The sequence below is a fragment of the Canis lupus genome, chromosome 2 (genome assembly GCF_048164855.1).
Source record: "Canis lupus baileyi chromosome 2, mCanLup2.hap1, whole genome shotgun sequence".
Taxonomy (NCBI): domain Eukaryota; kingdom Metazoa; phylum Chordata; class Mammalia; order Carnivora; family Canidae; genus Canis; species Canis lupus.
Window position 1 is genome coordinate 59,903,952 of NC_132839.1, and position 20,876 is coordinate 59,924,827.

The following is a 20,876-nucleotide window of genomic DNA, read 5'->3' on the forward strand; positions in this document are numbered from 1 at the left end:
AGACCCCTAGGCTCGGCCTCCGGCACGGATGGCTTCCCTGCCCCCCTCCCGGGGCTGCTGCTGGGATGGTCCTGAATCTAGATTCTTCATGAACCTCCCCGAAGACAAAAGCACAGCTGTGGCCTGCACTTGGTCCACATAAAATGGGGGGCGAGGGGGGGAGTATGATCATCTGTCCTGGAAGCTTCCAGGCCTTGTGGGGGGAGGATAATCCAGTGTTGTCTACGAAGCGCTGACCCCACACCTCCTCCTCTGTGGTTGTGATGACTTTCTGTTGGCAGCCTTTGCACTGCTCTCCCACCAAAGTGCTTACCGTAAAGACAAGGACACCCCCAAGTGCTCCATAGCCTCAGGGCAGCAATGGAAGCCGCAGGAGCAGCCTGGTCTGGGAAGGCACCCCCTCCCAGATCTGGCTCCCTTCGACAGATGGTTCCTCTGGCTACATGGCCATGGAACAAAGGGCTTCTTGCTGAGGGGACGTGGTTCTGGTGAGCACACTGCCTAGCCAATGCTGTGCACTGTGGTACGGGCTGCCTGCCCAGATGGACGGTCCTCACCGCTTTACTCCCAGCAAGTGGCCACAGCTCACGTGTAGGGTCATCATAGCCCTTAGCCGTCACTGGTACCTTCCTTCCCACTGCAGTTGGGAGAAGCTGCTGGGCTACAGAAGGGGTCACTCGTCAGACCCGCCCTCTCTTGGTTCTGCAGAACCTGCAAGTTTGATGCAGACCAGGGCCACCCACAGTAGGGCTGAGGGGCCCCACAGGCCCACACTCAGGGTGAGCCAGCTCGCGGGACCAGGCTCCAGCAGGACTGTGTGGGCAGGCAGGCACCACTTGCTCAGAATAGGTAACCCCCAGTGCCTGCTGTTCAGGACAGCCCTAAAACCTACTCTTCCAACCAAGCCTGTGTGCAAACCCATTTACAAATGGGACCATAGCTCCAGGGTGTCCTGTCTATACCACAACTTCCTGATCACCGCCGCACAGCTACTGCTGACGGGGTGGCATTACCTTCAGCTCCTTCCTGGTGGCAGGAATGGGATTTGGAGGATGTTTCTTAAAACTGACTCCACCTGTATCTTTGTCACCTCAGAATTAAAATTGAGCTGGTCTGAGAAGAATGGCTCTGGCTGTTGACATTTTCTTGAGATCCAATGAGGGTGTTAAGTGCCAGCCTGCCTCATGCTGCTGGACAGGCGCTCCTACCTGGGGTGAAGGTATGTGCAGACATCAGGCATACAGGCAGCTGTAGAGAGAAGGGGTGGTGTCTGGTGGCAGCTGTGGTGCAGGCTTTATTTGGGGATGGCACAGGCTTTATCTGGGGATGACAGGGGCTTGGGGGACAAGCATATAACCTCACAGGCATATGGAGTCAGTAATAAAAAGCAACAAGCTTCAGAGTGTGAGCCATTTCCATGCAGACCCCGTTGAAGGGACACCAGCTTCTGGGGTATGGAGGTGGGGCTGGCACGTACGGACACCACAGGCAATACCCCCCTAAAGTCTAGGGTGCCATGTGGCAGGTGACATTCAGGGTACCAAACATGCCCAAATAGCAGAACTCCAGGACATTTCCCCCCTGGGCAAATACCCTGCTCCCTTCAGGCCTCCATTCAGAAGCTTCTGCAGGACAGATACCCCGAGGAGAAGCCTGCAGCCATCTCAGCTGGGAGGTTTGGGAGGTGCCCGGATCTCTGCATCTCTGGGGCAGATCCTCCTCCCACTCTCCTACCTGCAACAGGGCAGGTCAAAGAGCCCAGAACGCAGTGTTTGTGTTATGAACACTTTATGTTAAAGTATGAACAGATACCATATCTACAAAATTTAAGCTTCTGTTCCAATAAACACTCTGTTTTGTTAAAGCTAGAGAGGTACGGAATGTCATGACCTGCACACCAGCCTGCGAGACTGGTGTTTACACGGGGCAATCATAGACGTGGATTTCCTGGTCATCGCCCACGGACACAATCTTTGAGCCATTTCCATTGTATTTTACTCCCCAGACCTGTACATCAAAGAAAAAGAGAAAGCAAAGTTCTCATGCTTTCATTCTTCACGAGCAAACATCCTTCTCTATTCTCACTATACTGAATCTAGAAAAACAGTGAGATGGGGATGTTCTGGTGCTTTCTGAGCCAGTACACTCCAGGGCTTTCCCTTAACCAGGCACCTTGCATTGCTAGGATTTATCATCCCTCCCCTCCCATATTCCACAGTGTCATTTCTAAACCCAAATCGGGATATCTACAAACCTTTCCAGAGTTTCAGGATCTGGGGAGTGACCTTATGCCATGAAGCTGGTACCCATAGGACTGGTGCGGGCTCTCATTTGTGTTTCCAGAAAGAAGGCCCACAACTGCCCTGGGGGTACTGCCTACGGGGAAAAACTGCTCCTCACCTCACTCCTGTGCCCCCATGCCCAGCCCACGAGTCTCTGTTATCAGAGCCTCTGGAGCCTGTCTGTTCTCACAGCTGGACCAGTAGGCATCAAGGAGCCCTGGTTTTACTTGCTATGTTAAGTCAACGGTCATATCTCTTTCCTGACAAAACTGACTCTGAGTGGGGGTTCCAGCCCTGAGTCCAGTGCTTGCACCTGTTAGGCCGACAGCCTTACTTCCACCCAAACACTCCTGAGACCGCATCATACTCTGAGCCACGTGCAGCCAGATTTACTCGCATATGAAATGTTGAAGTCCAGAGGTGAAATATCAAGATTAAATCCCCTCGACTTCATTAGCAGTCATTATTTCACATTAGATGTAAAGAAGCATAAACAATTATATTCACTTCAAGCTGCATTCCAAAGAGGTCATCGGGGCTGCTGGTTGGCTCAGTTGGTAGAACATATGACTCCTAATCTTGGGGTCATGAGTTTGAGCCCCAATATTGGGTGTACATATACATTACTTGAAAAACAAAAATACGATAAAAAACCTGGGATCTTCATAAAAACATTAAAAATATATTAAAAGTCAACTTTTTACTGCCATGGGCATTTTTAAAAGTGACTAGCTTCCTGAAACTTGCTACTCAAAGTGGTTGGGACCAGCAGCATGTGCCCCTCCTGGTGCTGGTTACACATGCAGAAGCCCAGGCCCCGTGCCAGACCTAATGAATGGAAGAGCCCCAGGGATTCCTGATGCAGAGGCACTACATCAGACCACCTTTTCCTTTCACATCCACACGGGCAAAGACAAAAAGTACCCTGGGAGAACAGAGTCACCGCCTCATTTAAAAAGTGAAGCAAAGGGATGCTGGGTGGCTCAGTGGTTGAGTGTCTGCCTTTGACTCAGGGTGTGATCCTGGAGTCCTGGGATCGAGTCCCACATCGGGCTCCCTGCATGGAGCCTGCTTCTCTCTCTGCCTGTGTCTCTGTCTCTCTCTGTCTCTCTCATGAATAAATAAAATCTTAAAAAAAAAAAAAGCAAAGTAAAAAGTTATTAATGTCACTAAAGCCAAACAACCTGTTAAGAATTTATGGCTTTAAGTATGTTGAAAAAAAACACTTCTATGGCCAGCTCCAAAAATGACAAGAGCTGTGTGTGTGAGAAATGGGCACTTCTAAGGAAGGCCCTTCCTGGGCCAGCGGTGGCACACATGCAGTGGCTGCACATGGAGAAGTGCTCCCGGCATGCCCTGGGCACCCTGCACTTTCCAAAGGCACCAAACGGCTGCGTGGCTGGTGCCGTGTTCCCTGGCCCTCAAAGGGACATCACGTCTCATGGCCTACCTAGCCGCCAGCCCATTCAATGTGTGCAGGACACTGGCTGATGGACACTCAAGCAGGTCAAGCAGCAGGTCAGGAGAGGGGACAGGTGTCAGCAGTAGTCAGGTAAGGCTAGCACATCTGCAGGTCTAACCAAAGATAAAGGAACGTGAATGTGAAGTTTGCTGTACCTGATCCTGGTGATCGAAGAAGGTGTGAACACAGGTTCTTGTTCCAACATCCCAAACTTTCACACTTTTATCAGATGAACTGTGTAAAAAAGGGAATATCAGTTTCAAAACAGTTTGTATTCTGGGTTTAGGTTGGAAGGAATGTGACCAGAAACCCCACCATCCTTCGCTCCCCTATTCTGCCTAGCTGTGTGCACCGTGGCTGGCCTGAGCCCCACAGGAGCCTCAGACACGTGTGCCTGTTCCAGGTTGGAGGGGGCCTGTGAAAGCTTCCCAACAAAGAGGCTGCCGTAACCTCTGTGCAATGCTAGTAAGCCGGCCATCTCCTTTCTTTACCGTGTGGGCTGCCCTGGCCCTGAAACACCACTTGTACACCGATTTATGTATTTTGAGTTACTGTTGGAACACAGGTATCCCTACAGCAACTGCATGTGGAAGCCTAGATTTATAAGGAAAAACTAAAAATTGAACTATTCTAAGAATCCACCTTTGTTCCAGCTAGGACAACTACCTTCACAACTCAGGCAACCACTCACAAAATCAATGTAGAAAACAGTCTACCTGAATGAAAAAGGGTCGGACCATCTTCAAATTTTAAGGCAACTCACAAAGGACAGTCTTCATTTCCCCAGCATTTAAGAAATGGCTAAGAATCATAAGTACCTGGACACAAAGTGGGTGTCGTCAGGACAAAATGCAACATTCAGCACCCATGATGCATGGCCACTCAGCGTGCCAGCCAAATTGGCATGTTGTCTGAAATGGGAAAGTTTCAAACAAAATGGAAATGATACAAATTTTTACAGGAGCATTAGCACAAAATGTCTGAATTTCCCCCCATAACAGAGTAGGACCCACAGCAAGCTGAGAGCTTCACAGCCCAAAATCAAGAAGGAGAAGAACCACAGGAGAAGAAACTAGCAGGGGGGCTGGCTGCCTGAGGACAGTAGCAGGGTGTCCCTGCCCGCACAGCCGGCACCCCTTCCACCAGGGAGCCAGTGCCTCCTGTCCAATGGAGCTGCTCATATTCACGCTTTAGGACAGATGTGGCATGGACAGACCATTTTAATCAAACCAAGAACAAGACGGGTCTAATTACAAAAGCCATTTTTCACTTTCAGAAAAGTGAAATGCAATCAGCAAAGGCAGGAGAACAATCCTGAGGCCTGACTGCAGCGTGGCGAGGTCCTACATGGGAGAACAGGCTGCAGCCGCACAGAACAGACCTTGGGGGGGGAGGGGCGGGGTCCAAGGAGAGGCTCCTGCTCTGCACTTAGGGGAGACTAGTCACTAGTCCCTCTGGAGCCTGAACTCCCTCTCCAGCTCTTGTTCAGAACCTGCACTTCTGCCACCTTGCTGACATTTTGTCCTCCGTGTTCCTCCACCCCGGTGCAAACCCCCCAGAAAACCCTCACGAGCCCACATGAGGGCACACAGGTGGTCAGGGTTGTGGCACCCACTCACTGCTGGGGCACGGACCAGTATGTCCTGTGCACCCATGGCACCAGACTACCATATTCGGAGGCCATGAGCCAGAGGCACATAGACCACATTGCTGAGTCCAAGCATCAAGGACACAAACACCCTCCAAGGGATGCCTGAGGGTGGAAAAGAACAGTGGGGAACCCTGAAGATATGGGCAGCGCACAGGCTTACAAGAGAGCTGTGACCTGAGGAGAATGATCACTCAACTCACTCCTACACCTGCAGTCAAACCACTAACAGTCCCGGGAGAGGCAGAAGAGTGCAGACTGGATGTTTGTGGTTCTGCCATAACTCTGCACCAGTGACCACCAGTGGTTCCACCTCCTTATCTGTACACACCTTACTTACCTGAAGGAAGTGAAAATCCATGAGCTCCACAAGGGACAGGATAGCTGGAAACAGGCAGGAAGTGCCTGATCCTAGCAGGCAGCCTGTGACATTCTAAGTTCAAGGTCAGGAGTACTGACCTGGGAGCAAAGCCCAGGGCCCTGCACACAAGCCCCCCCCTGGGCCCAGGACTCCTTCAAGCAGTGGGATACAGGAAGGGCACTGATACTGGGTGAGAAGCCTCGAGTCTCCATGATAACTTACACATCATAGATCTTGATGTAGCCATCATCTGATGCAGTGACCAGGAGCTGAGAATCCGGGGAGAATGTCAGGGAACGGATAGGCATAGCATGGCCTGAAATTCACAAAGGCCCCTGTCAATCTGGCAAATCACAGGTTCCCCACTGACAGTGAGTGTCCCTTTTAATGACCACAGTCACTGAGCCGCACTGCTTCTGTCAGAGGGTGGGGAGGGACTGCACAGGCTCTCCTGCTAGTGTTCCAGAAACATCCACATAACACAGGCCCCTCCTCCTGGAGCCATTTCTCCTGGGTTCCTTCCCTCATCAGCTTGACCTCAGCATACATGGCTGGTCTGCTATCGACACGGACAAACGAGGAAATATACATGCTGATCCATACGGATGGGCTACAGGATGCTGTCTCCTACTGCATCCCGTATTGTATGGTAAATGGTAAACTAAGCAGGCCCCGTATTTGCTTGGTCAGAATTGCAACTAGTAGGAAGAGCAGAGTAGAAGCCTCCCTCCCAACCATGCTGTGAAGCCGCAGGGCAGGGCACAGGTACTGTGCATTCATCCACCTTCAGGTTTTTGACAAAAAGTCGTTCTTAATCACAACGTTCTGCAGAACCAAACAGGACAGAAAGGAAACACTCACATGACTGAGATACACGGACACATAAACAAGTGAGTGTTCACCAGAACAAGCACGTCCAGGTTCTACTGGACGACCAAACTAGGACCTGGAGGCATTTCAGATTTCCAACCGAGATCACTCTTTTGCAAATGTAAAACTCATTTGTCATTTAGTAGCATTTTAATAAAAGACTAATTCCTCCTTGGTGATCTGATAACCCACTTTACACAAAACAAAATGAGCCATACCTTCCAGCGTGTGCAGAAGTTTTCCAGTTGCAATATCAAAAATATTGATGATCCCATCTATGGCTCCACTGGCCAGATACTTCCCATCAGGGCTCTGTGCAGAGAACATTCGGAGGACATCTGAGACTCTGCGGGGCTAAGCCGTCCCCACCAAACACAAGCAGAGCTGCTACTACAGGCTGTGCCAGCCAGACAGCGGCGGTCACAAGCTGCAAGCGCATAAAGTAGAGTTGGGGAGAGAAGAGAGAGCAAGGGTTCCTTACATATGCAATACTAAGAATGAATTTTCCTCTCGTGTCCAGAGAATATTCCTTTTTCCCACTTTCCACACCAAAAATGTTCACTTTCCCCACATGAGTTCCTGTGGCCAGATACTGGGAATCAGGAGAAAAGGCCAAAGTCCAGGCATCCACTGAACAGAAAAAAAGAAGGAAAAAAATACGGTGAGAAAAAGTGTGACCTTAAGTTTTAAAACTTTTACAATTTTGCCAAAAGATACAGTTTTTAAAAATTAGAAACAATGTCCTGATTCAAAAACCTATGCGTGAAGTTGCTAATTCTTTACCAATTTAGTTTATGGGCTTTTAAAATTTTTGATAAAAATAGGATAATACCAACTGTTAACAAGGATGTGAAGAAACCAAAATCCTCTTGTACTGGTGGAAACATAAAATGGTGCAGCCATTCTGAAGAACAGTTAAACAGTTTTCTTTTTAAAAATGTTAATCACCGGGACACCTGGGTGGCTCAGCGGTTGAGCGCACCTTTGGCTCAGGGTGTGATCCCAGGGTCCCAGGATCAAGTCCCACATCAGGCTCCCTGCATGGAGCCTGCTTCTCCCTCTGTTTCTCTGTCTCTCATGAATAAATAAATAAGATCTTTAAAAAAATGTTAATCATTTGGCACTCATCAGGATACGTAGCCTCCTTTACCCCTATCACCTGTGCACAGAGGTGCCCCCACCACACCCCCACACCCCCGCTGGTGACCAGCAGTGTGTCCTCTGCGGTTCAGTTTGTTTCTTGGTTTGTGTTTCTTTTTCTCTTCTTGTTCGTTTGCTTTGTTTCTTAAATTCCACATGAGTGAAACCATATGGTAATTGTCTTTCTCTGACTGACTCATTTCACTCAGCATAATACCCTCCAGTTCCATCCACAACAATGTAAATGGTAGATGTTCATCCTTTCTGATGGCTGAGTAATATTCCATTGTATATATAGACCACATCTTCTTTATTAATTCCATCTGTCGAAGAACATCTTGGCTCCTTCCACAGTTTGGCTATTGTGGACATTGCTGCTATGAACATTGGGGTGCAGTTGTCCCGGCATTTCACTACATCTGTATCTTTGGGGTAAATACCCAGTAATGCAATTGCTGAGCCATTGGGTATCGCTGTTTTTAACTTCTTGAGGAACTTCCACACTGTTTTCCAGAGTGGCTGCACCAGGTTGCAGTCCCACCAATAGTGTAAGAGGGTTCGTTCCCCTTTCTGCACATCCTTGACAACATGTTTCCTGTCTTGTTAATTTTAGCTATTCTCTCTGGTGTATAGTGGTACCTCATGGTGGTTTTGATTTGTGTTTCCCTGATAGCAAGTGATGTGGAGCATTTTTTCATGTGTCTGTTGGCCATTTGTATGTCTTTGGAGAAATACCTGTTCATGTCTTCTGCCCATTTTGTAACTGGATTGTTTTTTGGGTATTGAGTTTTATTTTTTATTTTTTTAATTTTTATTTATTTACTTATGATAGTCACAGAGAGAGAGAGAGGCAGAGACACAGGCAGAGGGAGAAGCAGGCTCCATGCACCGGGAGCCTGATATGGGATTCGATCCGGGGTCTCCAGGATCGCGCCCTGGGCCAAAGGCAGGCGCCAAACCGCTGCGCCACCCAGGGATCCCGAGTTTTAGAAGTTCTTTATAGATCTGGGATACCAGCCCTTTATCTGAGATGTCATTTGCATGTATCTTCTCCCATTCTGTAGGTTGTCTTTTAGTTTTGGTGACGGTTTCCTTTGCTGTGCAAACCTTTTTATCTTCATGAAGTCCCAAGAGTTCAATTTTGCTTCTGTTTCCTTTACATTCATAAATGTGTCTAGTAAGAAGGTGCTACTGCCAATGTCACAAAGGTTGTTGCCTGTGTTCTCTAGGATTTTTGTCTCACATTTAGGTCTTTCAACCATTTTGAGTTTATCTTTGTGGTGTAAGAAAATGGTCCGGTTTCATTTTTCTACATGTGGCTGTCCAATTTTCCCACACCATTTACTGAAGAGACTTTTTTCCATTGGATATTCTTTCCTGCTTTGTCGAATATTGATCAAAGAGTTGAGGGTCCATTTCTCTATTCTGTTCCATTGATCTATGTGTCTGTTTTTGTGCCAGGACCATATAGTCTTGATGATTACAGCTTTGTAATATGGCTTGAAGTTTAGAATCGTGAGGACTCTGGTTTTGCTTTGCTTTTTCAAGGTTGCTTTGGCTTTTTGGGGTCTTTTGTGTTTCCAAACAAATTTTACAATTTTAGGATTGTTTGTTCTAAATCTGTGAAAAATGCTGTTCGTATTTTGATAGGGATTGCATTGAATGTGTAGATTCTCTGGGTATCACAGACATTTTAACAATTTTATTCTTCCAATTCATGAGCATGGGATGTTTTTCCATTTCTTTGCATCCTCTCAATTTCTTTCATCAGTGTTTTATAGTTTTCAGAGTACAGATCCTTTACCTTTTTGGTTAGGAAAATTCATAGGTATCTTACTGGTTATGATGCAATTGTAAATGGGACTGTTTTAACAGTCTGACAGTTTCTTAAATGAAAACAAACTTACCAGAATATCCTGCAATTCCACTCCTGGGTATCTAACCCAGGAGAAATGAAAACACATATTCACACAAAGACTTGTGCACAGATGTTCATAGCACTATAGTTTTTACATAGTAAAAATTTGGAAAGCATCCACATGTCCATCAAGTGGTTGGTGCAAGAACAAAATAAGGAACTGCTGATACATGCTACAATGTGGAGGAACCTTGCAAATGTGATGCTACAGAAAGAACGAAGATGTAGAAGACAATACAATTCCACCTACACAACATTTTTCAGAAAGGCAAAACTACAGAAATGAGGAGCAGATCAGTGGCTGCCTGAGGCTGAAGGTGGAGGAGACTGACTCTACATGGACACAAGGGTATTCTCTAAGGCCTGGAACTGCAGTGGTGACCATACAACCCCAGAGATTTACTAAGACTCACAGAACCAAACACAGAGGGCTACCTTTACATTGCAATTATACAAGTGAGAGCTTATCTCAATAAAGCTATAACTAGGGACGCCTGGGTGGCTTGGCGGTTGAGCATCTGCCTTTGGCTCAGGGCATGATACAGGGTCTCAGGATCGAGTCCCACATCGGGCTTCCTGCATGGAGCCTGCTTCTGCCTCTGCCTATGTCTCTGCCTCTCTCTCTGAGTCTCTCATGGATTAAATAAATAAAATCTTAAAAAAAAAAAAAAGCTATAACTAAATCAAGATGTCCTACCACAAATACTCTTCTGTTAAACTAGAATATGACAAAGTATTTACCACAAATTAACAAGGACTGGAAAGAGGCACTGCTGCTTTTAGAAAAACCACCTAGTTTCTAAGTTACACCATTCAGCTTAGTTCATTTCAAGAGCTCTATTCCAGTGTGATTTGTGCATCACACTACTTCCTCAGCTGGATTTGGGGGGGGGGAGGGTCATCCTCTGGACTCCCCTGGGGTAGGGGCAAGTGATGATTTCTATCTGGGAACATGCCACTGGTGGTAGTCTAGCATTTATTTTCTGAGCTACTCAGAACCACTTCAGAGGCCATCCCAAAGACCTCTAGGGGCCTTTGGGGTCAGGGGTTGGAGGCCAGTTGCTATCTAGTTGCTCACTGTCTGCCTGTCCCTTTATCCACATGCACTCTTGTAGAGGAACACACCCCAAGTCTTGCCACCCTGCCCTGACACAACAGTGCTTGTCAGATCAAAGGGAAAGCAGAGAAAGGCTCCCTCCCAAGTCTCTGTCCTCATTCCTAGGAAGAGCTCACATACAGCAGGCCCTTCCCAACCTACAGGACTGAGAAGAGGCTGCTGTGAGCTGACACATGGCAGATGGCAGGTCCCAGCACAGAGGGCTCAGCACCATCTCCCATGGTTTTGTTTTCTTTTTTTAAGAGTTTATTTATTTACTCGAGAGAGAGAGACAGAGAGAGCGCGAGCGAGTGAGACAGAGAGGCAGGCAGAGACACAGGCAGAGGGAGAAGCAGGCTTCATGCAGGGAGTCTAATGTGGGACTGGATCCCGGTACTCTAGGATCACGCCCTGGGCCGAAGGCAGGCGCTAAATCGCCGAGCCACCCAAGGATCCCCTATCCCCAAGGTTTTTTAAAACAAAAATCTCGGGTAGCCCTGGTGGCGCAGTGGTTTAGGGCCGCCTGCAGCCTAGGGTGTGATCCTGAGGACCTGGGATCAAGTCCCACGTCAGGCTCCCTGCATGGAGCCTGCTTCTCCCTCTGCCTGTGTCTCTGCCCGCCCCCCCCCCCGAATAAATAAATAAATATTAAATAAATAAATAAAACAAAAATCTCTTGCAAATTTCAACACACATATTCAAAGGGGTAATAATTTAGTTCTATCACTTTTCTCACGAAATGTTCATTTTTAAAAGGAAATTAACTTCAAGAATGCTCAATTTTTTAAAAAAAAAATTTATTTATTAATGAAAGACACAGACAGAAAGGCAGAGGCATAGACAGAGGCAGAAGCCCCATGCAGGGAGCCCGATGCAGGACTCGATCCCGGGACTGCAGGATCATGCCCTGAGCCAAAGGCAGGTGCTCAACTGCTAAGCCACCCAGGCATCCCATGAGAATGCCCAATTAACCAAGATCTGAAAAAGCTTTTATAATCAATCTCTCAAATAGCTGTTTTTAATCTCTTTACTAATAAATAACTAGAATTTATTCTAACAAGATTATGCTTACTTATTCCTATTGTAATTTAGCTGTTTATTTATTTATTTATTAAAGGTTTATTTATTTATTCATGATAGACAGAGAGAGAGAGAGAGAGAGAGAGAGAGAGGGAGGCAGAGACACAGGCAGAGGAAGAAGCAGGCTCCATGCCAGGAACCCAATGTGGGACCCGATCCTGTGTCTCCAGGATCGTGCCCTGGGCCAAAGGCAGGCGCTAAACCGCTGAGCAACCCAGGGATCCCCATAATTTAGCTGTTTACAGAAATAATGGTTACTAGAAAATCTGCTTTGAATTCCTTTCAGTTTAATAAAATATTTCTAAATATTTTTATATTTCCCTGTTAGCTGGTTTACGATATAAAATTTTTAGCATCAAATATCCTGATGCTCAAAATTGAAGGGATTTTTGTTCCCACATTCTAAGCCTATAATTTCTGCACAAAAGGTATCTATCATAATCACTAAGCTCCACCTCGTCACTGGGAGCAGCTCCTTACTCATGGGGGTCCTGCTTGTCTGAGGGCGCGGATGCCTATCCCAAGTGTCCAGTGCAGGGAGCACAGCTGCCTTGTTCATGAGGCCCTCGCCTATGTCCTCACTGCCATCCACATCCTTACATTCCCCGGGATCAGGGATTTTCTCTTTCCCTTTTCCCTGTTATTTGTGGTGGTCCACATCCTCCATGTATTTTCAAGACAGGCACAACGTATGTGTTGTTGTCCCCACACTCATGAGCAGTGTGAGCCTTTGCATGGCTCAGTTGCTCTTTAGCTATTAACAGCAGCACCTGCTTTTACTACCCAAGTACCTGCTGTGCCACAACCAGATTCCTGTCCAAAGAGAAAGTAAATCTAACCCCTTGACGAATCTCTGGACCTTGTTTCTTTCCCAACAGGAACCTTTCCACAAGCACTTGACATACACAGAACCGACACCCAATTGTTTAGGGCACTGGGTGTCAGGGAAGGCAAGCTGCGTACAGACTCATCCTCTCCCTTGAAACCAAGCCAGTACTCATCTCTCCAAGTGCAGCGCACCCAGGACCACAAGATCAGCTCACTGCCCTCAGCATCACAGGTCTGGGGAAGGCTTTGGTGCCCAAGGTAAAAAGGCAGTGACAGATCTGCCTCCTCCTCCTCTCCGGGGCTCTTTGTCTTCATAGGCTTTGGGGGCTGGTCTGGGGCCTCAAGTCCTCCATGAGCGATGTCAGCAGGTAAGAATACAGGCAAAGACAATCACCTGGGAAGTCAGTGTCTGAGTAGCTTTTTCCAAATACATATCCAGCCCACACACCCTGATGATTGCTCAGGGTCTGGGCATGCGTATTCTTTAGAAAAGCTCCAGCGGTAAGTACCATAAACATGAACTATTGCTTCTGAGGGGAAATGCACTCAGTCCCCAAATAATCTAGCTTCCCTATAAACTGTGGGACTATTATTCTTTACAATATAAAGACAGCCTGTATTGGCTACTGAGCATAACCACTGGGAGGCAAGTCCACCTGGGGCTCCAATCAAGGGAATTATGTTCAGGAAACACTGAAGTAACTTTTCTGTAGCCAACCCTCGAAGGGTGTACCAGAGAGGCAAGTAGCTCTATGCTCTCTGGGGGTCATGACCCATTCTGGCCAAATAGCCTCTGGTCGTGAATGCTATGCAGTCATTTACAAGCAGACTGAAGGCTACAAGGAATTCTGAGATGTCGTGTGGTTGTTCCAAGTTAAACCATCCACTGAAACCATTAATTCCTTTCCCCCAGATATTTATCAATGCTGATGGACAAGATTATGCTGTCCTATGGTATTTTAAAAAAAGAAATGTTATTCTAGCAGTTTCATGTCAAATGCTGGGAATCGGGCACTGTAATCATAATTCATAGAGGTTACCATGATACAGATTTAAGACAACACAATACTTTATACTGAAGACTTCTATTAGCCATTGCATGTCAAATCAGACTATGGCAAACCCAGAACCTCCGGACCATCCAAATCCACAGCCCCAAATCGACAATTCTAAAATCTAAAACCTCTGAAAACTCTGAGGTTTTTAATAGGCTTAGCACTAAAATTTACTTGGCAGTAAAACCTGACCTAACGGATGTAGAAACACTGTTTAGTTGCTGAGACATTAATGCTTGGAGGGCACTCCTCCCAAAGCTATTACATAGTTCATGCACCCATGTTAATTAGCCCCTCAAATCCAAAAACTTCTGAACTACAGGTGTGGAAAGGGGTTGTGTCTATTATCTTCCTGGCAAGTAAAGCTCTTACCTGGTCCTGCATCTATAGATTTTATCTGTTTGCCATTATCCAAGTCCCAGAGACGAATATGAGCGTCAAGAGAACTGGATGCAGCGATGGGCAGCGTATGGCTGATGTCCACAGACACCACGCCCAGTTGATGTCCCTCTAGACTCCACTGTAGGTCCAGCCTCTCATCACACCTGCAGTGGGGGACAGAAAAATGGGTTTTTGCACAACAGGCTGTACCAGCGCCTAAAATTCTAGGCCCCCATGACCTGCCCCCTCCCATTACCAATAGTCTGTAAAATGCAGACTTGGAGTGGAACCCATGGGCATGAAACACCAAGGGAAGCCAAGTTTTAACTGTGGGACTTTTTTTTTTTCTTAAAGTATAGGCCTTAACATTGAATAAGGGGAAAACGTAGGCTGCCTTTTTATACCATCAGACTGCTACTGCTTTCTTGCCTAGGAAACACGACTCTCCTGATTGCACCTTGGGAGTCCAGAAGCAAAACTGTGAACCCCAATTTCCAAAGCCATAAGGGGAGAGGGCACTCACCACTTCCAGACTTTCACCAGGTCATCCAGGGACCCCGTAACCACCGTCTCAGAGTTTTCTTTCTTGTTTGTCCCCCAGGCAACCGACCAAATGGCATCATCATGGGCTAGAATTAGAAAGCACTTCATTTAAGTCTTCCTGCAATGTCTAAACCGCACAGGCTGAAAGGAAGCAGAAATGCTGCTCCGACAACTCTAAGCTCACAGCCACCTGCTTTAACTGTCTTGCCAAGTGCTTTCCCATCAGTTTCTGTCAGAACTGCAGAGGGACACACGAACACTGGACATTCTGAAAAAGCCTCTTGTCCCAAATCACAGGTTTACCTGGTAGGAAGGGAGTACCAGAGCCATCTATGTCCTTTCCACTTTAGCATACTGCCTGCCTGTGTCACCTGGTTAGAACCAGGGAAACCAGTGGGAAGCCCCTCACCCTCCAAAGACCTAAACTTGGTAAGACTGGTGCCTCAAGGATCCTTGGCAACCAGTAGGCAGTTCAAGTGCAAATAATACAGGTCTGAGAACAAATATCAAGATGCTTGAGCTCTCCAACACAAATGTCTCTTATGCTTCATCAATCAGTAACTACGTTAATTTTATATAATATTATCTCAATTAACCACAACAACCCTATGAAGGGTTAATATCCTCATCCTACAGACAAGGAATCAGAGGCTTAGGGAAGCACAGTAACTCACTCAAAGTCAAAAGCTAAGAAGCATCAGAACTGGGATTTAAACTCAAGCTCTGCTGACTAAAGTCCAGCTTAAATTCCAAGTCCACCAACTGCATATCTGGTGGCCTTCCCTGTCAGGTCTGCAGACCTGGCGCAGGTCCAGGGATGTGGCAAGTGCACACAGAGGCTTTATTCATGCCTTGTAGCAATGATCGAGGAATACCTTCCCAATACGTATCAGGGCCATGAACGGCTGTGGCCTCAGTGAGAATGCCCACCTGAGTCTAGCCTGCTAGCTCGCCACCTGGAAGGCATTAGCAGCATGCCAGGTAGTTGAAGGTAGTTGATGGCATGCCTGACTAGTTAGTTACCCATCTGAGCTAACTTGAAGAATGCGTTTGGCTTTAACTTCAGCCTATCTAAACATCAGTTACCTAGAGTGGAAGAGCTTTTACAATGCCTTTCCACAGGTTCCTCCCGGCTTTGCCCAGCTCTTCCAGGTGTGGTGAAGAAACGGGGCACATGAGAAGCCCAGCGTCCTGGCAAGCTGTGTCCCAGACTACACTGACTGTTCCCCATTCCCATCCCACCTCAGCTACTGCTGCACAGCACCCAGCCCATCCTCCACTTCTACTAAGGGTCACGGTCTGAAGGGGGGAACCATCGTAAAGGCGCCAAGACATGTTCAGAGGCTCTAAGGTTCCCCTTCATCACCCTGGCTACTGAGAAGCTCAGAGCTTCATCTTTCTCAGGTGGGAAAGCTTCCCTCAGACTGCAGCTTCCCAGTCTATTCTGTGACCCCTGCTTTTTCTTTCTAGTTAGTTGTTTGGGGGCTTCTGTTGCTGTTTGCTTGTAAATATGTGTTTTCAGCTGCCCCTGCCATCTCTTGTGCATGTCAGTTCAGCCTTCCAAACACCAGGGACAACAATTCTCACAGATGAGGCTGCTTACCTTGTTCTTGTTTGAAGAGAATACTGTACTAAAAAAGAAGAGATGTCACATTAAACCAACAGTCAGACTTCAGAGGTATCCCCTCCCTCCCTAAAACACCCCCCCGGACCCAGTTGACCACACATTCCCCACTGTAAGCTACTCCGCCATCCTCACCCTGCCCATCCTTGCAAGCTCCCTGATTCCTGCTCATGCCAGATATGCAGACTCAACTACTACACCAGAAAAAAATCAGTTCTTGCAGAAACTGTCCTCTCCTCACCCACTGCTAGGAGACTGATAAATCCTGTGCATTCCCAGCTATGATCACCAGGAGACTCTGCATCCGGGTTCCAGCATAATTTTTGCAGTTGTACAAAACCACATAGTCTGCCTAACCTGTTATCATTGTCCCTAATCTTATGATAAAAATTTCCCCATTTCTGATTTTTGTTTCTTGTTTTTGAAGACATTTTTTTTTTTTTTAATTAAGGACGCTCTACGCCCAACATGGGGCTTGAACTCACAACCCTGAGATCAAGAGTCGCAGGCTCTAGTGACCGAGCCAGCTGGGTGCCCCTGAGTATGAATTCTCCCCAATCCCTCTGGAAACTGTGGAAATATTTCGATAGGTGAAATCCTCCTCCTGCTGGTGTTGTGCAGCTTATAGTGCCCCCAACTGTCTGGTGATTTGGGCTCAGGGTCACCCAGCACTTTATTTTTTCCACCCAGGACTTTAAAAGCAGAGCAGGAACAGATGCTAGTTTCCTGACTACATACCCAGACCACATCCTGGGCTTCCACCTGCCAAAGGAACCAAGTGTTATTCTTCCGAACGTCCCCATAGGCCTTACCTGGTTGGTCATTTCCTCAACCAAGGAGGAAGGCTACAGGCCAGACAGTTCTGTGGAGACATGAGGGCTTCAGTATGGGGGTGTCATCAGGACAGAGGCGGATACGGGATAGGGCAACCCTCTGTCAGAGCGGCCCTGACATTCTTCAGTGGATCAGCCCCAAGGACCCCTCCACAAGCCCAGCTGGGTGCTACCACCTTCCTTCCCCCTTGGAGCCCAGGGACTCCACTCACATATGCCCCATGCCAAGTCTGACTAGAGAGGGACTGGTCTCCACTGCTTGCTGCTCTTCAGATAAAACCATAGATCCTGCCCACTCGAGCCAACAGGCATGTGAATGAGGTCCACAGCTGCAGACACACATCTCCCAAAATCTTAAAGGACTCAGCTAAGCACAGACTCACTCTAAAAATAGACATATTTATTTTCTCAGGCTGCAAGGACTCTTGGACTCTTTGTATTCTGTGTGTATGGACCCTCTAGCAGCCTGGTGAAGCCTAAAGCCCCTTCTCAGAGCTTTTAGATGCACGGGGACTACAAAGGGAACCAAGTACACTCAATGCTTGTTGCTTGAGACTCTCCCATTCTCGGAAGGACTAGGAACACCAAACTAGTGAATACTGACCCCACTGCTTCTAGAAGAAATACTGGGTAGGGTCCTGCAAGCTGATTGTAACATTTCTGTCAACCGATCGATACATAAGTTCCTATGCTAACCCCTCAGTAGTGAACTCACTGCCAACAGCACCCTAATTCAAACCTCACAGAAGCTTACTGAACACACGCATCTTCTCTGTACACACCTCACAGCCTGGCACTGAGGAACCTACCACTTTGCACTGTGTTGGAGGCTATTTTAACGGTGATGTCACCAACAAAAAGCACAAAAATGCAAAAATCATGACACTGAATAGACTGAAAAAAGGACCTTTGTCAATGCAAGAAGGCAGCGTCACCTTGTTCAGCCATAGCTGAAATCATGGCAGGCGACTCAAATTTTTCACCACCCTGCACATGTCCACAAAAGACCACAAAAGCTCTCCAAGTATGGATTCTGGGATGACAAATCAAGTATAGCGGGTAGGCAAACTTGCAAACACAGAATCTGAGAATAACCAAGATGAACTGCACACCTAAAAAAGTTTTATCAAAATATGAAAATTAAAGTTGTGATAGCGCAGCACATGTGACTCTTCATCAGCCGGTCAGGCAACAAGGTCCAGCAGCACTTCTGGTAACGCCGTCCTTTCAGAGTCTGATGAGCTTTCACAACATCCGAGGATTGGGGAGTATCTATGATTTACTACTGCGGACAAAGTCACGCTGTTGCTACTGGGGTTTGTTGCCTACCTTCAAACTTGGAGGAAATGCTAAATTTCCATCAAAATGAAGGTTTTCTTCTCATCCACACTCGTGCCCCCTTGATTCCATCCAGGGACAGAGGAGACGGAACCACTAAGGCCACTAGGAAGGTTTCTAACTAACCCTCCTCTGTGTCGTGTGAAGTCCGTTGTGGCCCAAGTGCAGGGTCCTGCCCGGGGCGGGGAGGCAAGGCGAGCGGGCGCGGGCTCTCCGCGGTCCCGTTACCACGTCCACCCCGTGACCGCCCCAGAGGGCTCACGGAAGCCCCCCGCCCCCCGCCCCGCCCCAGCACCCGCAGCAGATGAGTGCACACCTCGCGGCCCGGGGCCGTCTCTGCCCCCTCCCCGGGTCCATGCCGGCTCCGTCCCTCAGGTCGCTGACCCCGCGCTCCACGGGGCCGGCAGTGAGCAGAGGCCGGCCGCTGCCTGCAGCCGCCCGGGGACGGGAGGCTCGCTCGCGGGAGGACTCCGCGGCCCGAGCCCCGGAGCACGGCCCTCTGCCACCCCTCCCGCAGAGGCACAAGCGCCCCTTCCAGCCGGCACAGAACGTTCCAGGACGTCCTCCCGGGCCCCGCGCACCCACACGCTGCCGGGGCGGAGGCATCGCAGGAGCCCCCGGCGCACCCTCGCTTCCCCGCTGCCGGCCCCGCTGCCCCGGAGACCCCCCACCCCAGCCCCAACCGCCGGGCACGTCCACTCACCGCCGCCCTGCCGGCTGCACAGCCGCCACACTTGTGACGTGCGGCTCGCGGCGACCGCGTCGCGCAGCTATGAGCCGGGGGGCGGGGCACCTGGCAGCCCCGCCCCCGCCCCAGGGCGCAGGCGCGCGCCGCAGCGCCCCCTACCGCCGCGCGGCCGTGCTGCCCCCAGCGCCCGCCCTGGGCTCCGGGCTCCCGGCTCCCGCCTCCCGCATCCTGGGCGTCCGCGGAGCTTCTCCTCCGCCTGACCACTTCCGAGGCCCAGTTGCTGAAGGAAACGGCCGTGACCGTGACGTAGTTTTGTTTTTCAAACTGAAGGTCACAGCCGGTGTGTGCGACAGCTCTAGATTTCCTAGGTTGTGACCAGCATTTCCCCCACCCCCAGGTCACTCCGGGACCCCAAGCGAGGGCCTCTCGGGCTCAACACTTCTCACCTAGCAAATGGGGTGGAGAGCAGGACCCGCGCTGACCTGGTCCTCGCAGCACCCGATCCTCTCCCGGGGTCACCTGACCCCGCAGCATTGTACCCCCCACGGAGGGAGATGGGGGCCACCTGACCCCACCTCAGTGGGTGCAAGGAGATGGGGGCTGCCGGTCCCTGCAGCAGTGTCCCCCCTGGGAGAGGGAGACAGGCGGGGTGAGGGGCACTGGTCTCCACAGCAGTATCCCCTCCAGGGGTAGAGGGAGATGCAGGGCCTCGGGCTGTCTGGGGGGCAGCCCCTGAACGGCCAGCCCTGCGTCAGTCAGCCCCAGGGACAGATTGCCATCTCTCCTGATTAAAACTGGGGTAGAAGGTGATGAAAGTGAAGTGTGGTCACTGTGGATGCGAGCCCCAAAGTCTCCCCGAGTCTTTTTCTCCCTGGAAGTTAGAGCTTCATAGGGTCTAGTTCATTAGGACCATCTGCAGGTATACCATCGATTCCAGGAAACTGTTAGGCCATACAACAGTTTATTCATACAACAACATAAAGTTCACCTTTGGAGGCTTTTTGAGGAGGGTGTGTGGCCCAGAACTTGGCTGGAAACACACACTGTTCCCCCAGGGTCGGTTGTCTGGTCCTCAGGAATTCCTTGCATGACTCCTGGGCCACAGAAATTTCATCCGGCCCCAGTGGATCCTCTGCATGTCACTAGTTTAGGAAGTTTGGGTCAAAGTGAGCAGGCTTCAAGACATCCCAAATTACCAAAATCTTATGTGGTGCCTCTTAAGAATCAGGCTATTGCTGTAACCATTCTGGATATATTTGACCACAGGATGTTTGCTCCTAAAGCCAAGAAAGAATGTACAAATCATACCTTTAGGCCAGGTGAGCTCGTCTTCAAACTGGGGACAGTTCTCATCACGTTGACCCACATGCTGAGTGGACCCTGTTCAGGTACACCCCACAGAGTCAAAGCCACAGAAATCCCCCCTGCAGTCATGGGAACCAGTTCCTAACGTGCAGAAAGGTCACAACAGTCTGCAAAGCACTGGCTTTTAGCGGAGAAATCATGAAGAATCCCCCACCCTTCTGCACAACCAGTGCCTTAGTTTGGTCCAATCTGGCCCCCCCTTTTTTTATTGGCAAAGTTTGTGGGTTTCTCTGGTTTTTGAAAATAGACTGATTATATATATATATATATATATATATATATATATATAAAAAGACTGATTATTATGTGGCCACTCCCAAACCAAGATAATTGGACCATCTTTACTTTGACTTGTAGTTTTGAA

General features: G+C 48.7%; 1 protein-coding gene across 1 annotated transcript; it reads right to left on the minus strand.

The window, feature by feature from the left end:
• Positions 1 to 1,771: 1,771 nt before the first annotated feature.
• On the minus strand, positions 1,772 to 19,237 carry SKIC8 (SKI8 subunit of superkiller complex). Its single transcript, XM_072802449.1, has 11 exons — positions 19,163 to 19,237; positions 17,101 to 17,150; positions 16,268 to 16,295; positions 14,645 to 14,750; positions 14,113 to 14,285; positions 7,105 to 7,253; positions 6,842 to 6,935; positions 5,976 to 6,069; positions 4,563 to 4,655; positions 3,900 to 3,978; positions 1,772 to 2,007 (listed from the first exon to the last, which is right to left on the minus strand). The coding sequence occupies exons 2-11, from the start codon at positions 17,110 to 17,112 to the stop codon at positions 1,918 to 1,920; spliced, it is 918 nt and encodes a 305-aa protein (XP_072658550.1). The 5' UTR covers positions 17,113 to 17,150; positions 19,163 to 19,237; the 3' UTR covers positions 1,772 to 1,917.
• Positions 19,238 to 20,876: the final 1,639 nt, after the last annotated feature.